The sequence below is a fragment of the Pelobates fuscus genome, chromosome 5 (genome assembly GCF_036172605.1).
Source record: "Pelobates fuscus isolate aPelFus1 chromosome 5, aPelFus1.pri, whole genome shotgun sequence".
NCBI classification, from domain to species: domain Eukaryota; kingdom Metazoa; phylum Chordata; class Amphibia; order Anura; family Pelobatidae; genus Pelobates; species Pelobates fuscus.
Window position 1 is genome coordinate 28,394,361 of NC_086321.1, and position 22,174 is coordinate 28,416,534.

The window sequence follows — 22,174 nt, forward strand, 5'->3', positions numbered from 1 at the left end:
CTCAGGGCACTATAGTGCCAGGAAAACGAGTATATTTTCCTGGCACTAGAGTGGTCCTTTAAAGATAACCAGAGCAGAAACAGACTAAACCGGTACACAGTACTGCTCAGATTAACATTATTATGTAAATAAAAAGGGATAAAGGGGAGGATAACAGGGGGGAGAAAGGAAATTAAAGAAAGAAGTGGTTTCATGATTAAGGGGGGACTTCAAGTATACATGATTGCATTGTATAGCAGATAGCAGAATATTAGTCTATTGGCCTATAGAGTCTGTTTGAGCAGTCCAGGTAATGCATGCCAAAGAAAAGTTGTATGAACTTATTAATATGGTATGACTGTAAATAAAAATCCAACTTTATCATGTAAAATTGATTATCTACAAATCATGTTACTAAAAGAAATGTAGATGTTAATGTTCCAGTATAGATTGGAAATGTTTTGAATCCGAGAGATTTGACAGCTAAAAATGCAATATATATAAAAAAAAAATGTTTTGTTAATATTCTTATATTTACATTTTATAAAAGAGTTCCCTTGTTTGTGATCGTATACTTATTATGAGCTGTCTTTTGTACGTAGAACAGTATTCATTGCAGTCATCTGATTTTTTTATTTTGGTTAAAAGAAAGAAAGGAAGGCCACAATCATCTCAAGTGTGAGAACGGGGCCCCCTGGATATAAAACAGTATCCTAAATAGAGAGATGGCAGATGGCTACAATAAAAGTAATTGTAACAGAAACTGAAAAGAGTAATACAATTAACAAAGATGGCTAGTTAGTTATATACAATCCACGCCTTATAAGGCTATTCCTTTACCTCTCACCACTATTCAGCCAGATAATTAAAACAACATGCACACAACTGGCTTTATTATACGATTGGCCAAGGTGATAAACTGGGATAAATCCTAAGTAGTGCATAGTTAGATCCCGGTCTCTAGAAGGTCAGACCTTATTATATCTGACTTCTAATGCCAGTACCCCATGCTATCTCCTTATCGGTATTAAATATAAGGAACCAGTGTGGCCAGAATGATGTTATCATATTCACAAGGAGATATATATTTCCTGGTATGCGGAGTCCACATAGGACCATCCATATAATAATAAAAAAATTATAATATAATAAAAGAAAAGGATAGAACAAGCCTCTCTCTCTTGGAATCTGATTATTATGGGCACGTTATTTCGCTTCTCCTGGCACTCCTGCGCTGCATATTTGGAAATACCCAAACATTCTAGTAGTATGATGCCTCGCTAATCATCTCTTTTGTCTTTTTCCATTACCCTTCTAGCTAGATTCCAAGGGAGAGAAGCTTGTTCTATATATATATATATATAAATAATCTATCCTTGTGAATATGATGACATCATTCTGGTCACACTGGTTCCTTCTATACAATACTGATAAGGAGATAGCATGGGGTACTGGCGTTATAAGTCTGAGATATAATATGGTCTCTTGCATTAAGGGGTCTGACCTTCTAGAGACAGGGATCTAACTATGAACTACTTAGGATTTATCCCAGTTTATCACCTTGGCCAATCGTATAATAAAGCCAGGTGTGTGCATGTTGTTTTAATTCTCTGGCTGAATAGTGGTGAGAGGTAAAGGAATAGCCTTATAAGGCGTGGATGTTATTGTATATAACTAACTAGCCATCTTTGTTAATTGTATTACTCTTTTCAGTTTCTGTTACAATTACTTTTATTGTAGCCATCTACCATCTCTCTATTTAGGATACTGTTTTATATCCAGGGGGCCCCGTTCTCACAATTGAGATGATTTTGGCCTTCCTTTCTTTCTTTTTGCAGCCACGAGACACCCCTGAAGTGTCTTACTGCTGTACTGATTCTGTGACAGTGGACATACATACAGTTACATTCAATCTTATGCATGTATACGGGTGTGAGACAGTCACAGAATCTTTTGCTGTTTTGTCTTAATTTTGGTTAGCTGCTCATTTTGTATGATATTAAAACAATTTAGCTAGTATGTAAAACATGAGTAGGAGGGGTTTTAGCTGTGCACCCCAATGATCTTTACCGCATAAAATACAAGTTATATAAATTGGAATCTATAAAATAGTGCTGCAGAGTTCTAATAATGTGACTCAATGGATTGTTTTTAGTTAATTCATTTATATATTTGCCTTTTCTTTATTTTTGATCATGAAGAGCAACACTGATTATCCGAGATATGGAAGACAAAGAAAGATATAACATTGCACTTCGCAATTATGGCCGAACACTATGGTAAGAGCACCATCATATCTCTCTACATTTAAAGAAATAATATTTAGATTATGGATGGATGAAAGATAGATCCTTACTGGTTTGCAAAGTTTCATTTGAGTTGTAACAGCAGCTTCTTAGCTACCCCTGATGTAGATTGTATTTGCTTCTGATTTATTACTATTATTATTATTTATAAAGTGCGAACAAGTTCCGTATCGCTGTACAATGGGTGGACTAACACACGTATTTGTAACCAGACAAGTTTGATGCACAGGAACAGAGGGATTGAGGGCCCTGCTTAATGAGCTTACATGCTAGAAGGAGTGGGGTATAGAGACACAGAAGGTAGGGGTAAGGTAGAAACGTAGGTTGCTAGGATAGGATTCATTGAGGGCTTAGTGTTTTATTTGGATGACCGTTTCAGGAGAAGAATCAGGGTGCAAGGAGAGAAAACTGTTCACAGTTTAATTGACATGCTTTACTAAAGAAGTACATTTTAAAGATTTTTTTAAGCAGTGGAGACTGAGTGAAAGTGTAACAGAGAGGTTAAGGGTGTTCCATAGGAACGGTGCAGCCCTAGAGAAGTCTTTAAGGTGAGCCTCAGAGGTAGGAGTACGAACACAGGTTAGACTTAGGTCTCCGGCAGAGCATAGGGTCCTAGATGGGACATATTTGTGTATTAGTGAGTATAAGTAGGTTGGAGCAGCATTGTGTAGAGATTTGTAAGCAAGTGTCAGGATTTTAAATTGAGTAATATATCTTACGGGAAGCCAATGTAGGGACTGACAAAGGGGGAAGCATGGGAGGTGCTTCACTGAGAAGCAGATTGCAGTAGTCCGGGCGAGAGAGGACAGCAGCATGGACTAGCACCTTTGCCGTATCAGGCGTTAAATAGGGTCAGATGCACGCAATGTTTTTGAGATGGAAGCGGCAGGATTTGGCGATTGATTGGACATGAGGGGTGAAGGAGAGGTCTGAGTCAAAGAGAACACTTAGGCAGCGAGCCTGAGCGGTAGAGTGGATGGTAGCGCCATTGACTTGGAGGGACACAGACAAGGAAGTAGCAACACTTGAGGGAGGGAAGACCAGAAGTTATGTTTTGGACAGGTTAGGTTTCAGGAAATGAGCAGCAATCCAGTTGGAAATAGCAGAGAGGCATTCCGGTTATTCCGGGAGATTATAATCTCTATGAATGCAGTCTGGTTATTCCTGGAGATTATAATCTCTCTGGATGCAGTCTGGTTATTCCTGGAGATTATAATCTCTATAAATGCAGTCCGGTTATTCCCGGAGATTATAATCTCTCTGAATGCAGTCTGGTTATTCCCGGAGATTATAATCTCTCTGGATGCAGTCTGGTTATTCCCGGAGATTATAATCTCTCTGGATGCAGTCTGGTTATTCCCGGAGATTATAATCTCTCTGGATGCAGTCTGGTTATTCCCGGAGATTATAATCTCTCTGGATGCAGTCTGGTTATTCCCGGAGATTATAATCTCTATAAATGCAGTCCGGTTATTCCCGGAGATTATAATCTCTCTGAATGCAGTCTGGTTATTCCCGGAGATTATAATCTCTCTGGATGCAGTCTGGTTATTCCCGGAGATTATAATCTCTATAAATGCAGTCCGGTTATTCCCGGAGATTATAATCTCTCTGGATGCAGTCTGGTTATTCCCGGAGATTATAATCTCTATAAATGCAGTCCGGTTATTCCTGGAGATTATAATCTCTCTGAATGCAGTCAGGTTATTCCAGGAAATAAAGTTGTTAATTGCATTTAGCTTTGTCAGTTTGTGAGCTAATTCATAAATACAGTATTTTAATATTCTTACATCCAAAACAATGCTAAAATGTCTTAGTAGTTTGTTTGAACATGTTTGTATCATTGTGCAGATTGACACCTTGCCATAAACATTTCTGTTTTTTATTTTCTGTTTAAGAAACCTTTTTTCTGGGTGATTTTATCTGCTGGATTTTTCCAGCGTCTTTCTTTTTCATTTTAACTTTCTTTGAGCGGAGCATTTACATTGAAAGGCTTTCAGCAATAATGATGGCGGAATATGAATGCCATTTTATTTCTTTCAATCATTATACTGTCAAAGGAAAGAATAAAACTCTCCGGGTACAGTCATTATTTTGTATTGAATTTCCTCTTTATACAGAATGTTTTGTCATCTTGCCCCTTTTCTTAAAAGTTTACATGATTCTAAAAACGTTTCACCCCCACCCCCACACAAATAATGTCACGTTTTGATCCATTAGAGAGTTTAGCAAATTGTTTATTAATCAGAAATCTAATGAAGGCGTAAAGCTTGATGTAGCCGTGTTTGAATGCTTGTTTATTATATTCCAGTGCTATAGGTCGTTATGATGAGGCTATTAAAGTCTACCTTACCACCCCGCTGACTGAGTTTGATGACCTCACTGGCGTTGCTCTGGCATATTTCAAGAAAGGACTTCTACAAGAGAGTGCAAAAGGTAAAAGGCTTTGTCCTTTTAAGCTCAGTAAATGTGGAGAACGTAGATCACCTCCCTTGCAATAAGTCATCTCTGAGATTGGCTGTGCTTACCCTGTCATAGATCACATCTGCGTATGTCACTATTCTATCTTCTGTAATAGACCACTGGGTATGTCACTATTCTATCCTCTGTAATGGACCACTGCATATGTCACTATTCTAACCTCTGCAATAGACCACTGCGTATGTCACTATTCCTGTAATAGACCACTGCGTATATAACTATTCTATCCTCTGTAATAGACCACTGCGTATATAACTATTCTATCCTCTGTAATAGACCACTGCGTATATAACTATTCTATCCTCTGTAATAGACCACTGCGTATGTCACTATTCTATCCTCTGTAATAGACCACTGCGTATGTCACTATTCCTGTAATAGACCACTGCGTATATAACTATTCTATCCTCTGTAATAGACCACTGCGTATATAACTATTCTATCCTCTGTAATAGACCACTGCGTATGTCACTATTCTATCCTCTGTAATAGACCACTGCAAATGTCAATATTCTAACCTCTGCAATAGACAACTGTGAATGTCACTATTCTAACCTCTGCAATAGACCACTGCGTATGTCACTATTCCTGTAATAGATAGAAAAAAGAAGAAAAGTATGTAACCAAAGGTTCCTATGTGGAAGAGTTATAAATGTAAAGGGAGTCCCTACCTTTAATAATCCTAAGGGTATAGGTAAGTAAAAAAGACAGGAGGGAAAGATAGGGCAGAGGGACTAGCTGTGTAAAAACACATACAGATCCAAACAACCACTTAAACAGAGAGATTCAAAACCTAATATGGTGAGGTCAAACACCTCCAAACTGAAGGGTTGTTAAGGGGTAGGAAAAAAACCGAGGAGGAGGAGGCAAATACACCTCCTTAGAGGGGAGAATAAAAAATCCCCAAAACCAATTCCAAAAAAGTAACCCCCAATCTCTAAAAGAGAGGGTACTATTACTGTTACCTCGGCACTGTGATAAAACACAAGTGCCTACCTTTTACCCTACTACCTTCCTGGCTAAGTAGCTAAAAACGAATTAAATTAAATTAAACTAATCCATAAGTGCTACCCAAGTGAACACAAAAAAGAAAGAATTAAATAAATGAGAACTCGACGCGTGTTTCAGCGTGCTAACACGCCGTCGTCAGGAGTAATAAGCCACTGCATGGCTTTATGCTCGTTTATATAGGGATTGTGGCAATCAACTTGAAACCGTTTACCGTTGTGTATCAATCATGCGTGTGCATCCCGCCGTCCGTTGATTGGTCAGAGGATACCAGTCAAGGTTTTGATTGGAGTGCTCTGTAGACCATATGACCGGAGAATTTAATGGGTGCACACGTGGGAGCATATAGGGGAGTGGTCTGATCATGTCATGTGGTAACACGACTGTCGATCAGAATAAGACCTCCCATATACCCTCCCATATTAGATGAGTGCACACATGGGGGCAGACGGCACATGTGGGGGAGTGGTTTGATCGCGTCATGTGATGACGCCGCTGTCAATCATTTAAGACCTCCCTGCGGCTGGATTAAACTGTCATAATCCTCTAGCAAAGATTTTTCTGCAAAGACGTATAGACAGTCAACAACACGACCCCCCTTAAACTTGATATGCCGAGACTGATTATCAGTCTTACTGCATCCTAGCTAACTAGGATATTATTGAGACGATTCTAGATTGTGCACTTTTGTGTGACACAAACAGTATTAGATTGCACCCTAACACGAACAAGAAATTATAAGGAGGAAAACTGGTGATAAAAAATATTAATAGTAAGGACCCAACTTTATTAGTCTCCTTGCCTTACAGACTAATGGGTAACAACCCTATAAGGTTCTGAAAAGGTAGGTACAAGGGACTGTCAGATGTATTGGTTCCCTATACTCAATCCCACACCAGAGTCCACAGTGATAAAACATACATTTAAATAAACAGTGACTATATACAAGTGTCCAACCTACTATGTACATAGGACTTGTAAGAGATGTCCCTAATTATATATTACATCTAAAAAAGAGAGTAGTCACAAGAAAGCAGTGAATGAAAAACCCTCATTCAATCCAGCGGGAGAGAGAGTCTTCAGTCTGTAGATCCAGTAGGACTCACGTTGTCTCAATTTCGTATCCCAATCACCTTTCCTTTGAGTCTGAGGGATGTGCTCAATTCCCATGAACCTCAGTTTTTTAGAGGAATTTGAATGGTGTATTCGTAGGTGACGGGATATAGGTGTTTCTAAGGGTCTCCTAACTGAGTTAACGTGTTCCCTGATCCGTATTTTAAAAGGTCTGAATGTTTTCCCCACATACTTTATACCGCACGAACAGGTGAGTAAGTAAATCACCCCTTCTGTTCTGCAGTTGAACACTTGTATATAGTCACTGTTTATTTAAATGTATGTTTTATCACTGTGGGATTGAGTATAGGGAACCAATAAATCTGACAGTCCTTTGTACCTACCTTTTCAGAACCTTATAGGGTTGTTACCCATTAGTCTGTAAGGCAAGGAGACTAATAAAGTTGGGTCCTTACTATTAATATTTTTATCACCAGTTTTCCTCCTTATAATTTCTTGTTCGTGTTAGGGTGCAATCTAATACTGTTTGTGTCACACAAAAGTGCACAATCTAGAATCGTCTCAATAATATCCTAGTTAGCTAGGATGCAGTAAGACTGATAATCAGTCTCGGCATATCAAGTTTAAGGGGGGTCGTGTTGTTGACTGTCTATACGTCTTTGCAGAAAAATCTTTGCTAGAGGATTATGACAGTTTAATCCAGCCGCAGGGAGGTCTTAAATGATTGACAGCGGCGTCATCACATGACGCGATCAAACCACTCCCCCATATGTGCCGTCTGCCCCCATGTGTGCACTCATCTAATATGGGAGGGTATATGGGAGGTCTTATTCTGATCGACAGTCGTGTTACCACATGACATGATCAGACCACTCCCCTATATGCTCCCACGTGTGCACCCATTAAATTCTCCGGTCATATGGTCTACAGAGCACTCCAATCAAAACCTTGACTGGTATCCTCTGACCAATCAACGGACGGCGGGATGCACACGCATGATTGATACACAACGGTAAACTGTTTCAAGTTGATTGCCACAATCCCTATATAAACGAGCATAAAGCCATGCAGTGGCTTATTACTCCTGACGACGGCGTGTTAGCACGCTGAAACGCGCGTCGAGTTCTCATTTATTTAATTTTCTTTTTTGTGTTCACTTGGGTAGCACTTATGGATTAGTTTCATTTAATTTAATTCGTTTTTAGCTACTTAGCCAGGAAGGTAGTAGGGTAAAAGGTAGGCACTTGTGTTTTATCACAGTGCCGAGGTAACAGTAATAGTACCCTCTCTTTTAGAGATTGGGGGTTACTTTTTTGGAATTGGTTTTGGGGATTTTTTATTCTCCCCTCTAAGGAGGTGTATTTGCCTCCTCCTCCTCGGTTTTTTTCCTACCCCTTAACAACCCTTCAGTTTGGAGGTGTTTGACCTCACCATATTAGGTTTTGAATCTCTCTGTTTAAGTGGTTGTTTGGATCTGTATGTGTTTTTACACAGCTAGTCCCTCTGCCCTATCTTTCCCTCCTGTCTTTTTTACTTACCTATACCCTTAGGATTATTAAAGGTAGGGACTCCCTTTACATTTATAACTCTTCCACATAGGAACCTTTGGTTCCATACTTTTCTTCTTTTTTCTATGTATTATTCGTGGGTTATTCCCCAATAGGGAAGAGTTATTAGGGCTTTTGCACTTTTTTATCTTTATTCCTGTAATAGACCACTGCGTATGTCACTATTCTATCCTCTGTAAAAGACCACTGCGTATGTCACTATTCTATCCTCTGTAATAGACCACTGCGTATGTCACTATTCTAACCTCTGCAATAGACCACTGCGTATGTCACTATTCTAACCTCTGTAATAGACCACTGCGTATGTCACTATTCTATCTTCTGTAATAGACCACTGTGTATGTCACTATTCTAACCTCTGTAATAGACCACTGCGTATGTCACTATTCTATCCTCTGTAATAGACCACTGCGTATGTCACTATTCTAACTTCTGTAATAGACAACTGTGTATGTCACTATTCTAACCTCTGCAATAGACCACTGCGTATGTCACTATTCCTGTAATAGACCACTGCGTATGTCACTATTCTAACCTCTGCAATAGACCACTGCGTATGTCACTATTCCTGTAATAGACAACTGCGTATGTCACTATTCTAACCTCTGCAATAGACAACTGTGTATGTCACTATTCTAACCTCTGCAATAGACCACTGCGTATGTCACTATTCCTGTAATAGACAACTGCGTATGTCACTATTCTAACCTCTGCAATAGACAACTGCGTATGTCACTCTTCTAACCTCTGCAATAGACCACTATTTATGTCCCTATTCTAACCTCTGCAATAGACCACTGCGTATGTCACTATTCTAACCTCTGTAATAGACAACTGCGTATGTCACTATTCTAACCTCTGCAATAGACAACTGCGTATGTCACTATTCTAACCTCTGCAATAGACCACTGCGTATGTCACTATTCTAACCTCTGCAATAGACCACTGCGTATGTCACTATTCCTGTAATAGACAACTGCGTATGTCACTATTCTAACCTCTGCAATAGACAACTGTGTATGTCACTATTCTAACCTCTGCAATAGACCACTGCGTATGTCACTATTCCTGTAATAGACAACTGCGTATGTCACTATTCTAACCTCTGCAATAGACAACTGTGTATGTCACTCTTCTAACCTCTGCAATAGACCACTATTTATGTCCCTATTCTAACCTCTGCAATAGACCACTGCGTATGTCACTATTCTAACCTCTGCAATAGACAACTGCGTATGTCACTCTTCTAACCTCTGCAATAGACCACTATTTATGTCCCTATTCTAACCTCTGCAATAGACCACTGCGTATGTCACTATTCTAACCTCTGTAATAGACCACTGCGTATGTCACTATTCTATCCTCTGTAATAGACCACTGCCTATGTCACTATTCTAACCTCTGCAATAGACCACTGCGTATGTCACTATTCTAACCTCTGTGTTTATCTTGCAATAGATCACTTGTACTTACATTACTATTGATCACCTCTGCACTTAAGCTGCTTTAGATCTGTTTTCACCGTGCCTTAGATGACGTCTGCTTAATGTGGAATAATAGATCCTCTTCTTATCTTACTATAAATCAACTACTGACATTACCTATAAATGCCTGTTTTTGTTTTCCCCCCTCAGTGTTCTGGGTATGTTGTGAAAATAAAATTATAAAAATCCCCCCCACATCCCAAATCCACTATATAGTGGGGAATAAAGCAATACAAAAAGATTGGGTAGGGCTGCGCCAACATAAAATGAGATAACGTAAAATAGTCTCTTCAGTGGGGATGGGTGCGTACGAATGTCTCAGGGTATTCATTTGTATGGAAGAAAAAGAGACAAAGGCAGCCAATAGTACAATAAGTCTAAAATCAGGGCCGGACTGGGAACTAAAAGCAGCCCTGGAAAAAAATTCTATACCAGCCCAATAATGCGTCGCGCCAGCATAGTGTGCTGATATAGAGGGTGAAAAAATAACTTAAAATTGAAAACTATTACTCCAGCGAAAGAACGCATATAGGGCTTCAAAATAAACAAAAGAGCGCCTTTATTTTAAGCAGACATTCATTTTCATGTAATCAATGTTTCTGTACAACTAATTTGGCCTATTAAGGACATTTTAGTACTGGGATTGAAATGGTGAATGTATGCGGTTGCACAACTGAAAAGAAAAATTAAGTTATCTTGCTCATTTTGAAGTCCTATGGGTACGCTCTTCACTTTGAATATGTTATTGTGCATGAGTATGCAACTAGCAACAAGACTGGGCCAATACGTGCTCATTACAAATATGTATATATTAATGACATTTATGTGTGTATTATGCATATATAAATGTATATTAATATATTATAGGCATAATTATATATGTTGCTAATACACACATCAATATACATGCATATGTATTAAGGCCTTTTGGCCTGTAATTGTGGGAGGGGCGTATGACACACCTCTTCCCTACTTAAGGGACACCCCTTACCTGGCTCCATATCGTTCGAGGTCAGCGCTGCATCATTTCCACTTCCGGGTCATCCAGACGCCATTTTACCTGATTACTCCATGAGGTTTTTTAAGCAGAGCTGTGTCAGGAATCCAGCCACAGGCTTTTCCGGCCTACCACCATCTTTCTTCAATCCATCGCAGTGGATGGTGTCCAAGTGACTCACAAACTGTAAGTCAACCTACCCGTTATGCCGGGCATCAGTCCCACGGCACCATGCACGGGCCAGGTCCTCACTTTACGGCTGCATTTTGTCTAAGTCTGTTCTAAAACCATTGCATGTTCATGCATATCATTCGTTTAAACCCCCTACCAGTCTTTGGGTGTACTACAGGCTTCTTAGACATTATCGCATTTCATGTACAAACCAACGAACCACTGCATTTTCGCCTACACACTGACCCCTACCGGTCATTCGGTGTACTACAGGCTTCTCAGACATTATTGCATTTCATGTAAAAACCAACCTTGCTTCATTTAAACGATTGTAATTTCGGTTTGTGTTTTCTGGTCGGCACTTATTCATAGTATATTCTATGCACGATTGCTGTTCGCATTAAAATGCATACGGTTAAGCTATTCATGCTAACTTCTATTTCCCTTCATACTAAGATTCGGTTATTCTGCTATGTATTCACATAGATCTTTTTCGTGAGTTACATTTCATAATTTCATGTATTTACATTTGGTTAAAAAGTTGCTTGGTTAAATAGACAGACCATTTTAATGCTATTTTTAAGGTATCACTTATTACATCAAGGGTATGAAACCAGCTAACATTTCTGTATAGACATTGGACTCCCACGCTTACTGGAGTTTTTTTTTTTTTTATATATAATTATCCATTTCATTACAATTAAATCAGCCTACGTTACAGGCCTCATTTCTTTGTTGTTAACCATGACACAAGGATTTAATTCCTTTTCATGCATACTCGGGTTGAATCACACGTACTGATCCAACCAATCATACGTTTCCTGCACAGTAATCGGTTAAACTTTCAAATACTTATTTTACACGATCTTAGGTTGTCTATTTTGTTTCAGTTTGCTTATTATATATATATATATATATATATATATGGTTTTAATAATAATAGTTATTTTATTTTACAATGCAGATATTACATGTATATTACTGTTATGGTTAGCCTACATTACGGCTCCTTTTTCTGTCATGCTCGTACGACATACCACGAGTTCAAGGACACGGTCCTATTTTCAAAGAGTATAATGGAGATATGATGTTATTACAACCATGTACATTACGATTACATGGCACTAACTATTCAGGCCATTTCTTATCATGCTCATACGATATACCACGAGTATATAAGAACACGGTCCTACCTTCCACAGAGGGTTTCGGGTTGAATCACACGCATTGGTTCAACCACTCATACGTCACGTTACAACATTTTCTGCATAGATTGTCATTTCACATGGCATTTACAAACTCAGGCCTTTTCTTGACACTCAGACGACGTAACACGAGTATTCAAGAACACGGCATATACGTCTCACAAGACTTTCGGTTTTTGAATCACACATTCTGGTTCATACATTCATACGTCACTTTACAGCAACATTTATGATTCTGCATATTGTCACTTCACATTAAAAAGTCCCTTGCATTCCCAGATCAGTTTAGTGACATGCATATCATCTGATCACCTTCCATATATACACATTACACGGCCAATCCCCCTGCTGCCAGGTATCGGACTCAGCGTAACGCTTGTCACCTAGCATGGGCAGTCATGTCACTATCATACTCATAGATTTTACACCTCCCACACATACTGCTAGAAGCCCTAATCCCAGCCTATACAGATTACACAGGTCTCACAGGATCCATTCTCACTCTATCCCTTTTTAGGTTTATCCAGGTTTTCATACCTGTCGAATCTCAAAACTTCATACATACTACCAGGTATGTAAGCCTGCTCACATTGTAGTTCACATACGTTTCATTCTTCTAGGCCATAGAGTACTGGCAAGTTAGGGGTATAGGCCCAAATAGGTACCTCCCTTCTTGGCATTTCTGCCTATCGTTTAGTGGTCCGCGAGGCCAACACCCCGCCTCAACGTTTCGGAGGCAAACGCAATCGGGCCACACGTGAGTTAGCCGCCTCGCAATATTATAGAGAGGGCCTCACCTGTCACTCCCTCCCCCTGTTTTCTTTTACTATCACCGAGAGGCCTACGATTCCTGCCACACGACAGGTGGCCTCAATAACCCCTCGCGCCAACTCATAGACAGAGCCTCTCATAGCCACTTGGCAACTAGCAGGGCCTCACCTGTCACAAAACAAGATTAATTTTTCGCCTTTCAGGCCTAGTTAGCCTGCCAGTATCACCCCTGGGGAATCGGTCACTACACCCCTTACCATGGCTGGGTCGGCCGCTGCGACCCCTCCAGCACTGGTTGAGTTGCAATCACTTTCTCCAGCCATCTGTTTCAGGGCACATGCTAAATCTGTGTCCAAATAAAATGTATCCCAAAACTATACTTAACATCAATAAACATTTCTGTACTTACGACATTACTGCCACATCATCCATCTAGACATTTGGTGGAATTCATTATCTCGGGTCTATCAGAAGGATTCACACATGCCTTCCGGAATCCTGGAATGTCCTAATTTACAATCCGCACAACAAACCCTACAGCGGTAGAGACACTCATAGCCAGGAAGTGGCAGAGGACTTCCTATGGGGGCCCTTCCAGTCCCCTCCGTTCACCACATAGCGGACAAACCCCATCGGTATTGTCACGGGGAAATCTTCTCACAAACAGAGACTTATCATTGATCTATCAACACCTCAAACCTCTGACACTCATCTGAACTCCCTCATACCCTCTGAGGAATTTTCACTGCAATATTCCACCATAGATCACGCCATTACGGCTATCATGCAGGCAGGGGCCGGAGCATGGCTCAGTAAGACTGATATCACAATGCTTTCAAGTTACTGCCTATCCACCCTACACTGTGTCACCTGCATGGTATCAAGTGGGCAGGGAACTACTGTTTTGCTCACGTTTAACATTTAGGTTCCAAAGTAGTCCGGCCATTTTCGACGTATTCGCCGAAACCCTATGCTGGTTTTATTAAATATAGCCAGACGCCCTACAGTTATACATTATCTGGATGATTTCTTACTGGTCGAGGAGAATATTTCCCCTCCCAGTAGCCTAAAAGAAACCATCAGTCTATTCGAACAGGTGGGTGTCCCAGTCTCCTCCACCAAGACTGAAGGACCAGATACCTTCATCACATTCCTGGGTATCATACTAGACTCAGCCACCATGCAAGCTAGCCTGCCACGCCCAAGGTAGAAAACATTCTGATCAACATAATCTCTACATACAACTCGGTACTTGCAACCGCAAGAATTACAGTCTCTGCTTGGGTCACTGAATTTTGCCATTCGCATCATACCTCAAGGCCGGGCTTTCATCTCACAACTCCTTTCCATGTTTCCCACTTTTAGACATGATGGACACAGGTCACCCCTGGATACCCAAGCCACGGCAGGCGTAATTATGTGGAGAAAATTTTTAACCACCTTGAATGGTAAAAGCATGTTCCTTCCAAAATTGTCTGACTCCTCACCTACCATTTGGTCAGACGCGGCGTCTACCACAGGTTTTGCAGCAATTTTTCAGGAACGAATGGCTTTGGGGCAGCTGGCCTTCAGAAGTTTCAGGACCTGGAGGGTTTTTCCACTACCTCAGCTCTGTTTGAGATATATCCCATCGTGACGGTTGCCGTGGCATGGGTGCATTTATGGGCAGGTTCGTCTGTACGTTGCTACTCAGACAACCAAGTAACTTGTCACATTATAAACAAGGCCGATCCAAATCACTGACTATTATGAGATTCTTGAGGAAACTCACTTGGCTGGCTGCATGTCATAATTTTCTCTTGTTTTGTATTCATGTTCCAGGTGTATGTAACACTGCTGCTGACAATTTGTCTCGCTTTCATTTCCAGGCTTTTCGTCAAATACTCCCGTCAGCCGCACTCACAGCCACGAACACCCCACTATTCCACCATCTAGTAATGGACTAGATGCTATTATGCAACATAGCAGAACATTGTCCCAATTAGCACTGTCTACTAATACCCGGGAAACTTACGATAGAGCTTTCATTTGATTTAAAGATTCCTTTCTGAACACAACATCTTACAACCTTTCATCGTGACATCCTGGTTGGGCTTTGCTTCTTTTTGCCACCTCAAACTCAAACTATCATACAACACAATCAAACCATATCTGACAGGCATCCAACATCACATGCTAACTTTACAACCAGACAAATCAAGTGTCCTCCTACCAATTAAGAACATCCTTAGGGGTATTCAGAGATCCGAACCCCCACGTACGGCCCAGAGGCTACCCATAGATTTCCATATTTTTAAAGACTTATACAATTCACTAGATTTAAACCCTTTGCCAACAACACAAACCTCATCGTTAAAACCGCCATATACGTAGCCTTGTTTATGGTTTCTTGAGACCAAGAGAATTTACCGCCATCAGCACAACACAGTCCACTCACATCCTACTTCATTCACACTTAACAAAACACATGGACTATTATATCTTGACTCTGCCTCACTCCAAAACCAGTCAACATGCACTTTCAGTAGAGGTTAAGTACTATCCTACTCACAACAGGTGGAGCCCCGTCAAACTACTGGACTCATATACCCAGCATAACAACGAACCACCATCTCAACCACTTTCAGTCTACAAGGTTCGGTACTCACTACCACCACCTTTATGACACACGTCAGGTCTTTACTTACACAGCTGGGCCTCAAATCAGCTAACTATTCGGGCCACTCCTTCCGCATAGAAGCGGCCTCCACAGCATCCAGTGCAAACATTCCAGTTCATGTTATCAAGTCACTAGGACGCTGGAAATCATCGGCTTACTCTAGATACATACCTAACCCGGTACAAGAAGTAAGAAATGCCTTTCAAGACATGTCTGGTTAAAGTATGTATATTGCTGGTATGTAATAAATTAGATTTTCTACTTTTGCCCTCTTTATTTACAGGCCTACCTCATCGTCGGTTCCGGCACACCACAACCGACTTGCTCTTTTAATACCATCCTACACTTATCAGTGTTTGTATCTTCTGTACTATCATGAGCCCTTAACACAAGTATTAAGGCCTTTTGGCCTGTAATTGTGGGAGGGGCGTATGACACACCTCTTCCCTACTTAAGGGACACCCCTTACCTGGCTCCATATCGTTCGAGGTCAGCGCTGCATCACCCTCCCACCCACTCCTCATTATTAACTCCTTTTCTCTTTACATTTCTTCTTTGTGGGCCCTCTTTATTTACAGGCCTACCTCATCGTCGGTTCCGGCACACCACAACCGACTTGCTCTTTTAATACCATCCTACACTTATCAGTGTTTGTATCTTCTGTACTATCATGAGCCCTTAACACAAATATATATATATATATATGTGTGTGTATTACTGTCAGGATCACATCAATCACGTCTATTACGTTTACCTTGTTTAGTGTATCGTCTCCAATTGTCTCCTTTTTGTCTCTTACAGCGACCCTTGTGTTTCTTTTACTTCATTCCAGTCCCTTTGTGTTTCTTTTTACCCTTCTCCAGCCTCTGTATGTCTCTTTCCCCCAGCCCCTTTGTCTCTTTCTCCCTTTCCAAATCTCATCTGTGTGTCTCTTTCTAACTCCAGACTCTGTGTGCCTCTTTCTCTTCTCCCAGCCACTCTCTCTTTTCCCCCCAGCCCAGTGTTTCCTCCCACAAATCTTGTGTTACTTTGTTCCCCTTCCCTTCTGTATGTCTTTGTTCCCTCAACAAACCTTCTGTGTCTCTTTCTCCCCTCTCCTCCATGTGTCTGTCTTCCCCCTCTCCTCCCTGTGTCTCTCTTCCCCATCTCCACCCGTGTCTCTCTCTCTTACCCCTCTGTCTCTTTGCCCCCTTCCCCTGTCTCTATTACCCCTCTGTCTCTTTGTCCCTCCACCCCCTGTGTCTCTCTATTACCCCTCTGTCTCTGTGTCCTCCCTTCCCCTGTGTCTCTCTATTACTCTTTGTCCCCCCCATCTCCTGTGTCTCTCTATTACCCCTCTCTTTGTCCCCCCCCATATCCTGTGTCTCTCCATTATCCCTCTCTTTGCCCCCCCTTCCCCTGTCTCTCCATTACCCTTCTCTTTGTCCCCCTTCCCCTGTCTCTCCATTATCCCTCTCTTTGTCCCCCTTACCCTGTCTCTCCATTACCCCTCTCTTTGTCCACCTTCCCCTGTCTCTCCATTACCCCTATCTTTGTCCCCCTTACCATGTCTCTCCATTACCCCTCTCTTTGTCCCCCTTACCCTGTCTCTCCATTACCCCTATCTTTGTCCCCCTTACCATGTCTCTCTATTACCCCTCTGTCTCTTTTTACCCCTTCCCTGGTGTCTCTCTATTACCCCATCTGTCTCTTTGTCCCCCTTCCCCTGTCTCTCCATTACCCCTCTCTTTGTCCCCCTTCCCTTGTCTCTCCATTATCCCTCTCTTTGTCCCCCTTCCCCTGTCTCTCCATTACCCCTCTTTGTCCCCCTTCCCCTGTCTCTCCATTACCCCTCTTTGTCCCCCTTCCCCTGTCTCTCCATTACCCCTCTTTGTCCCCCTTCCCCGTCTCTCCATTACCCCTCTTTGTCCCCCTTCCCCTGTCTCTCCATTATCCCTCTCTTTGTCCCCCTTCCCCTGTCTCTCCATTACCCCTCTTTGTCCCCCTTCCCCTGTCTCTCCATTACCCCTCTCTTTGTCCCCCCTTTCCCTGAGTTTTTACTTCCCCTCTGTTTGTGTCCCTGCTGTCTGCCCCTTGTCACAGGAGGACTGAGGGAGGGGGCGGAGCTAACTCCCATGCTCCCTCGCGGTTCCCATAATTCCCAGCACAGCCATATCATAGAGTAATCCCTACTCTATGATGTGTAGATGCTGGGAATTATGGGAACCGCGAGGGAGCTTGGTAGTTAGCTCCGCCCCCTCCCTCAGTCCTCCTGTGCTGACAGCTATGATGCTGTCAGTATCAGTGAGTGTGCTGCTGCATCGCTTAGGCGGCAGCCCGGCACACTCACTGAGACTGACAGCAGCATAGCTGTCAGCAGAGGAGATGGGGCCGCCGGCCGCAAGGTGAGTAATCACCTCAGAGTGTGCCGCCGGACTGGCCACCCGGCGGCACCGATATGCGGCCGGCGGCCGCGATATTATTGAAAACGGCTGCAGGGCTCCCTCTCTATAGGGAGTAAGAGCTCTGCAGCCCCCAGGTGCCGCGGCCCACCGGGATACCGGGCCTGTCTAAAATCCAAAGTGTAAAAAAATAGTAGGAGGTAGAAAACATTTAAAAGAGCTATGGCCAGCTCTGGTGTGAAGGGCGTACAGCGGTATAATCCCCGCTTGTGGGATATGTGGAGAAAGTGCGTCTATCAGCACCGTCTGGTCGTCCAGGGCTCCAAGGGGGAATAAAAAAAGGCAACAATAGTGCTCTCAATTTGGATAAAAGTAAATAAAAATAAATAAATGTAAATAAAAATAATACTCACAAGCATAGAGCAGAAACACTACTCTACTAATAAGGCGTTGGTGGTATGATCCCCACCTCGGATTTCTTTGAGTATAGGAACAACCGTAAAACGCCAGGAAAGTAAAAATAATAAAAGTGCATAAAAATACAGTAAAAAGAGAATTGGCACAGCAAAGTAACCAAAAAAAGCTTTAATTGATCTAAAATACACAATATAAAATAACCATTAAGCGTTTCACCAATATAGGCTTTCTCAAATGGTACAAAGGACATACAACCTGGCTAGTAGTAGGAGTTTACATAGGGGAAAGATTAGTTTAAAATTGGAGCCAAAATTATCCTCCAATCAACATACATCATTATTTATATGCATTATAAATAAGACAAACAGTGGTACGTATTGATAGATATTGGGTTATGGACCAATAATAACATACTTAATATCAAAAACGAGCATGTGGGGAATGTCCAGGGTGAGGGAGGAAATCTATACACAATCCGATATTCAGACATGTAACCATGAAAAATTACTATCTTTTCTGAAAGCTTTGTTACGGTTTGTTGTTTGGGATTTTGTTTGTTTTGTTTATTTTTGAGATCTGGCTTCACAATGCAGTACACGAGCATCGCTAATTTAGTAATGTATAGTCTTTAATTATTGTACGTAGTATAATTATGTATTATACTATGCTAGCCAGCTAGCACATATCTTCTATATTTTATTTAAAATTTCAGAAATAGCATCCTTAAATTGGCTGCTCTGGAAACCTTTGATGCAATCTCTCTTGAACTGACACGTTTTTTCCTTAATTATGTTCTCTTATGTAAAATGAAGCAGTACTTTGCATCTGTTAATTAGGCTGTGGGATTAATTCAGTAAAAGGTCATTTAGATCCACAAAGTGGAATCATATCAAATTCTCTGTTCTAACCCTCCTGCTTTCCTGAATGCATCCAGCTTACAAGAAGGCCTTGTCTGTGGCCAAGTCTGAGCAAGAGAAAGCTCACATCCTCATAGCTCTGGCAATCCTTGAATACAAGCAAGGTGAAGTTGATTCTTCCAAAACTCTTCTGTTTAAATGGTAAGTATTGTAAAACACTTTCAGTTTGATGCTGTCATTTGAATGGAAAAACACATATTACAGCGCTTTAGAAAAGGTATAGCTCAGTTATGCTAGTTATTTTCTAGTGTCATAGGCCATCAAAGTAATATAGCCACTACAGATAATTGTATTAGTTATAATACGGAACATTAATAGACCATGCCCACGTTTTGCAGATAACTGGGAACCACCCTTGATCCTATAACTTGCCCCCCCCCCCCCTTTCAGCAACACTGATAATGTGAAAACTATGCGTCTGCATTTGCTATTCCATGCAACCTGGACTAAATGGAGTCAAAGTGCCTGACTAACCCAGGTGAGCAGGAGAACCACCTGTAGCAGAGTTCTCTTGCTCCTGTCAATCAATCTATGAATGCTAAGAACTTATTAATAGGGAAGAGGAGGGACCATTTTGTAAGTTATGTTGTGGTTTATTTATCTATGCGTTTCCGATAACAAATTACCTAACCTGCAATCTTTGATCTTTTTTTTTTTTTTTTTTTCTTGTTTCCTATTTTTTTCTCACAGCTCAGTTTTGAAGGAACCAGTCATTGAAAGTCTTCAAGCTTTGTGTGCGTTGGGTCTGGCAAAACGTGATGTTACTTTAGCAACTGCTGCTCTCAATGAGCTGTTGAAACATGCCAAAATTAAAGATGAAGTGTACGAAAGATGTTTAATTACATCTGCCATTTATGCCTTGCAAGGGAGAAGCACTGTGGTACACCGGCAAGCCTGCAAGTCAATACACAGGTATGGTCTATGTTCCCGTAGCTATCAGGACAGTAACCGGTATAGAATGTTACATGTACTGAGCAAAACCAAAGTAAATGTTCCAAAGTCACTGTGCAGGACAATGGGATAAGAAGTCATTTAGGAATATTTCCTGCAACGCGGTGGTGTTACTAATGTGCTGTTTCTCCACACTTTGGGAAGGATGGTAAGCCTATGAATCCGCATGTAGGGTGCTAAGTTTGTTACACTTCATTACTTCTATACTGGTAGACATGTTAAAAATTATTCTTAAAAACAATATGAATCCGCCAGATTGCATTGAAATCAGCCAATTACAGCTTAGTATTTTATAATGAATAATACACCGATCATGTTATTCTGCAGCCTTATACTGCAGATGTTTAAAAAATAAATTTCACATCAGTCTGCCCTCATTAAACCTGATTTCTGAAAACGTTGTAAATTTATTAAGAGAAAAACATATGACTTTAACATAAATATTCACACTCTTTTCTATGACACTTGACATTTAGCTCAGATGCTTACCATTTCTCTGATTTATCTTTGAGATGGAGCCCACCTGTGGCAAATAAAATATCTAAATGAGATCTCACAGCTGTAACTGCATATCAAAGCAAAAACCAAGCCGTGAGGTCAAAGAAGCTCAGAGATAGGATTATGTTGAGGCACAGAATTTTGGCTGAATTCAAGGATCCCAAGAGTACAATGGCCTTTATAGTTTTTAAATTAAGGACGTTTGCAACAGCCAGGACTCTTCCTAGAGATTAGGCCTGGCCAAACTGAGCAATCGGAAGAGAAGGACCTTGGTAAGAGAGGTGAGCAAGAACTCGATGGCCACTATGGGTGAGCTCCAGAGGTCATGTGTGACGATTATACAAACTTTTGGATGGACAACCATCACTTCAACACTCCACACGTTATGGGCTTTATGGCAGACTGGCCAGATGGAAGCCTCTCCACTCTTTATGGCAGAATGGTCTCTCCACTGCAAAACACATGAAAGCTAGTTTGGTATTTGCAAAAAAAGCACATGAGGTCTCAGAGAAACAAGATTCTCTGGTCTGATAGAACTAAGATGGAAGTGTTTGATTTCAATTTAAAGTATCATGTCTGGAAGAAACCAGGTAGCACTCCTCACCTGAGTAATACCATCTTAACATTTAAGCATGGTGGTGGTAGCATCATGTTTTGAATAAAAACAGAAGATCTGCTTATTGTATTTTCATGATAAGAAAACTTAGTGGGACATAATACGGAAGAGCCGACAGTACATTCAAATATAGTAACGCAGAAGTTTTACAATATTCAAAATATCAGTATTGTCAATAGCTGTGAACGTCATAGGTGCTGTAAAAGCAGCTGTAATCACTGCGTAATTTCTTGGTGATTTGTTAATAATGATAATTGCTCTGTGATATAAAAATCAGAGGACGGGACAATGCCAGTGGATAAATAGCTGATTAGACTACACACAAACATTTTCTACTGCTTCAATTATTTATCATTGAAGAATATAACGAGGGTCATTATCATTATTCCTTTTGTTATTCCTTTTGTTTATACAGTTGCCTAATGTTTAACGGAACTTTGGATGACCTTGTTGGCAAATTATAACGGACTATAAGATATACAAACCACCGGTTTCTTTTTTTTCTTTTTAAAAAGTATGTATTTTTTTTTTTTCTCGTTTAGTCATCCTGGAAATCCTGAGCTGTGGTCCTTATTATCGAGGTTGGTTCCTCAGTATGCCCCCAGAAATGCCAAGGTAAGATTTTTACTGTAGATCTGTGGCAACCTGTGTTTATTCAGGAGCGAAGTCACTCTAATTTGCTTAAACACCT

General features: G+C 41.0%; 1 protein-coding gene across 3 annotated transcripts in view; it reads left to right on the forward strand.

Moving 5' to 3' along the window:
* The window catches only part of SKIC3 (SKI3 subunit of superkiller complex), a 105,675-nt gene that overhangs the window by 49,540 nt on the left and 33,961 nt on the right, over positions 1 to 22,174 (forward strand). For all 3 annotated transcript variants that reach the window (XM_063453685.1, XM_063453686.1, XM_063453687.1), the window contains exons 28-32: positions 2,181 to 2,258; positions 4,597 to 4,721; positions 19,436 to 19,559; positions 20,109 to 20,330; positions 22,026 to 22,098. In XM_063453685.1, the coding sequence (XP_063309755.1) occupies positions 2,181 to 2,258; positions 4,597 to 4,721; positions 19,436 to 19,559; positions 20,109 to 20,330; positions 22,026 to 22,098 (622 nt within the window). The remainder of the gene's footprint in view (positions 1 to 2,180; positions 2,259 to 4,596; positions 4,722 to 19,435; positions 19,560 to 20,108; positions 20,331 to 22,025; positions 22,099 to 22,174) is intronic.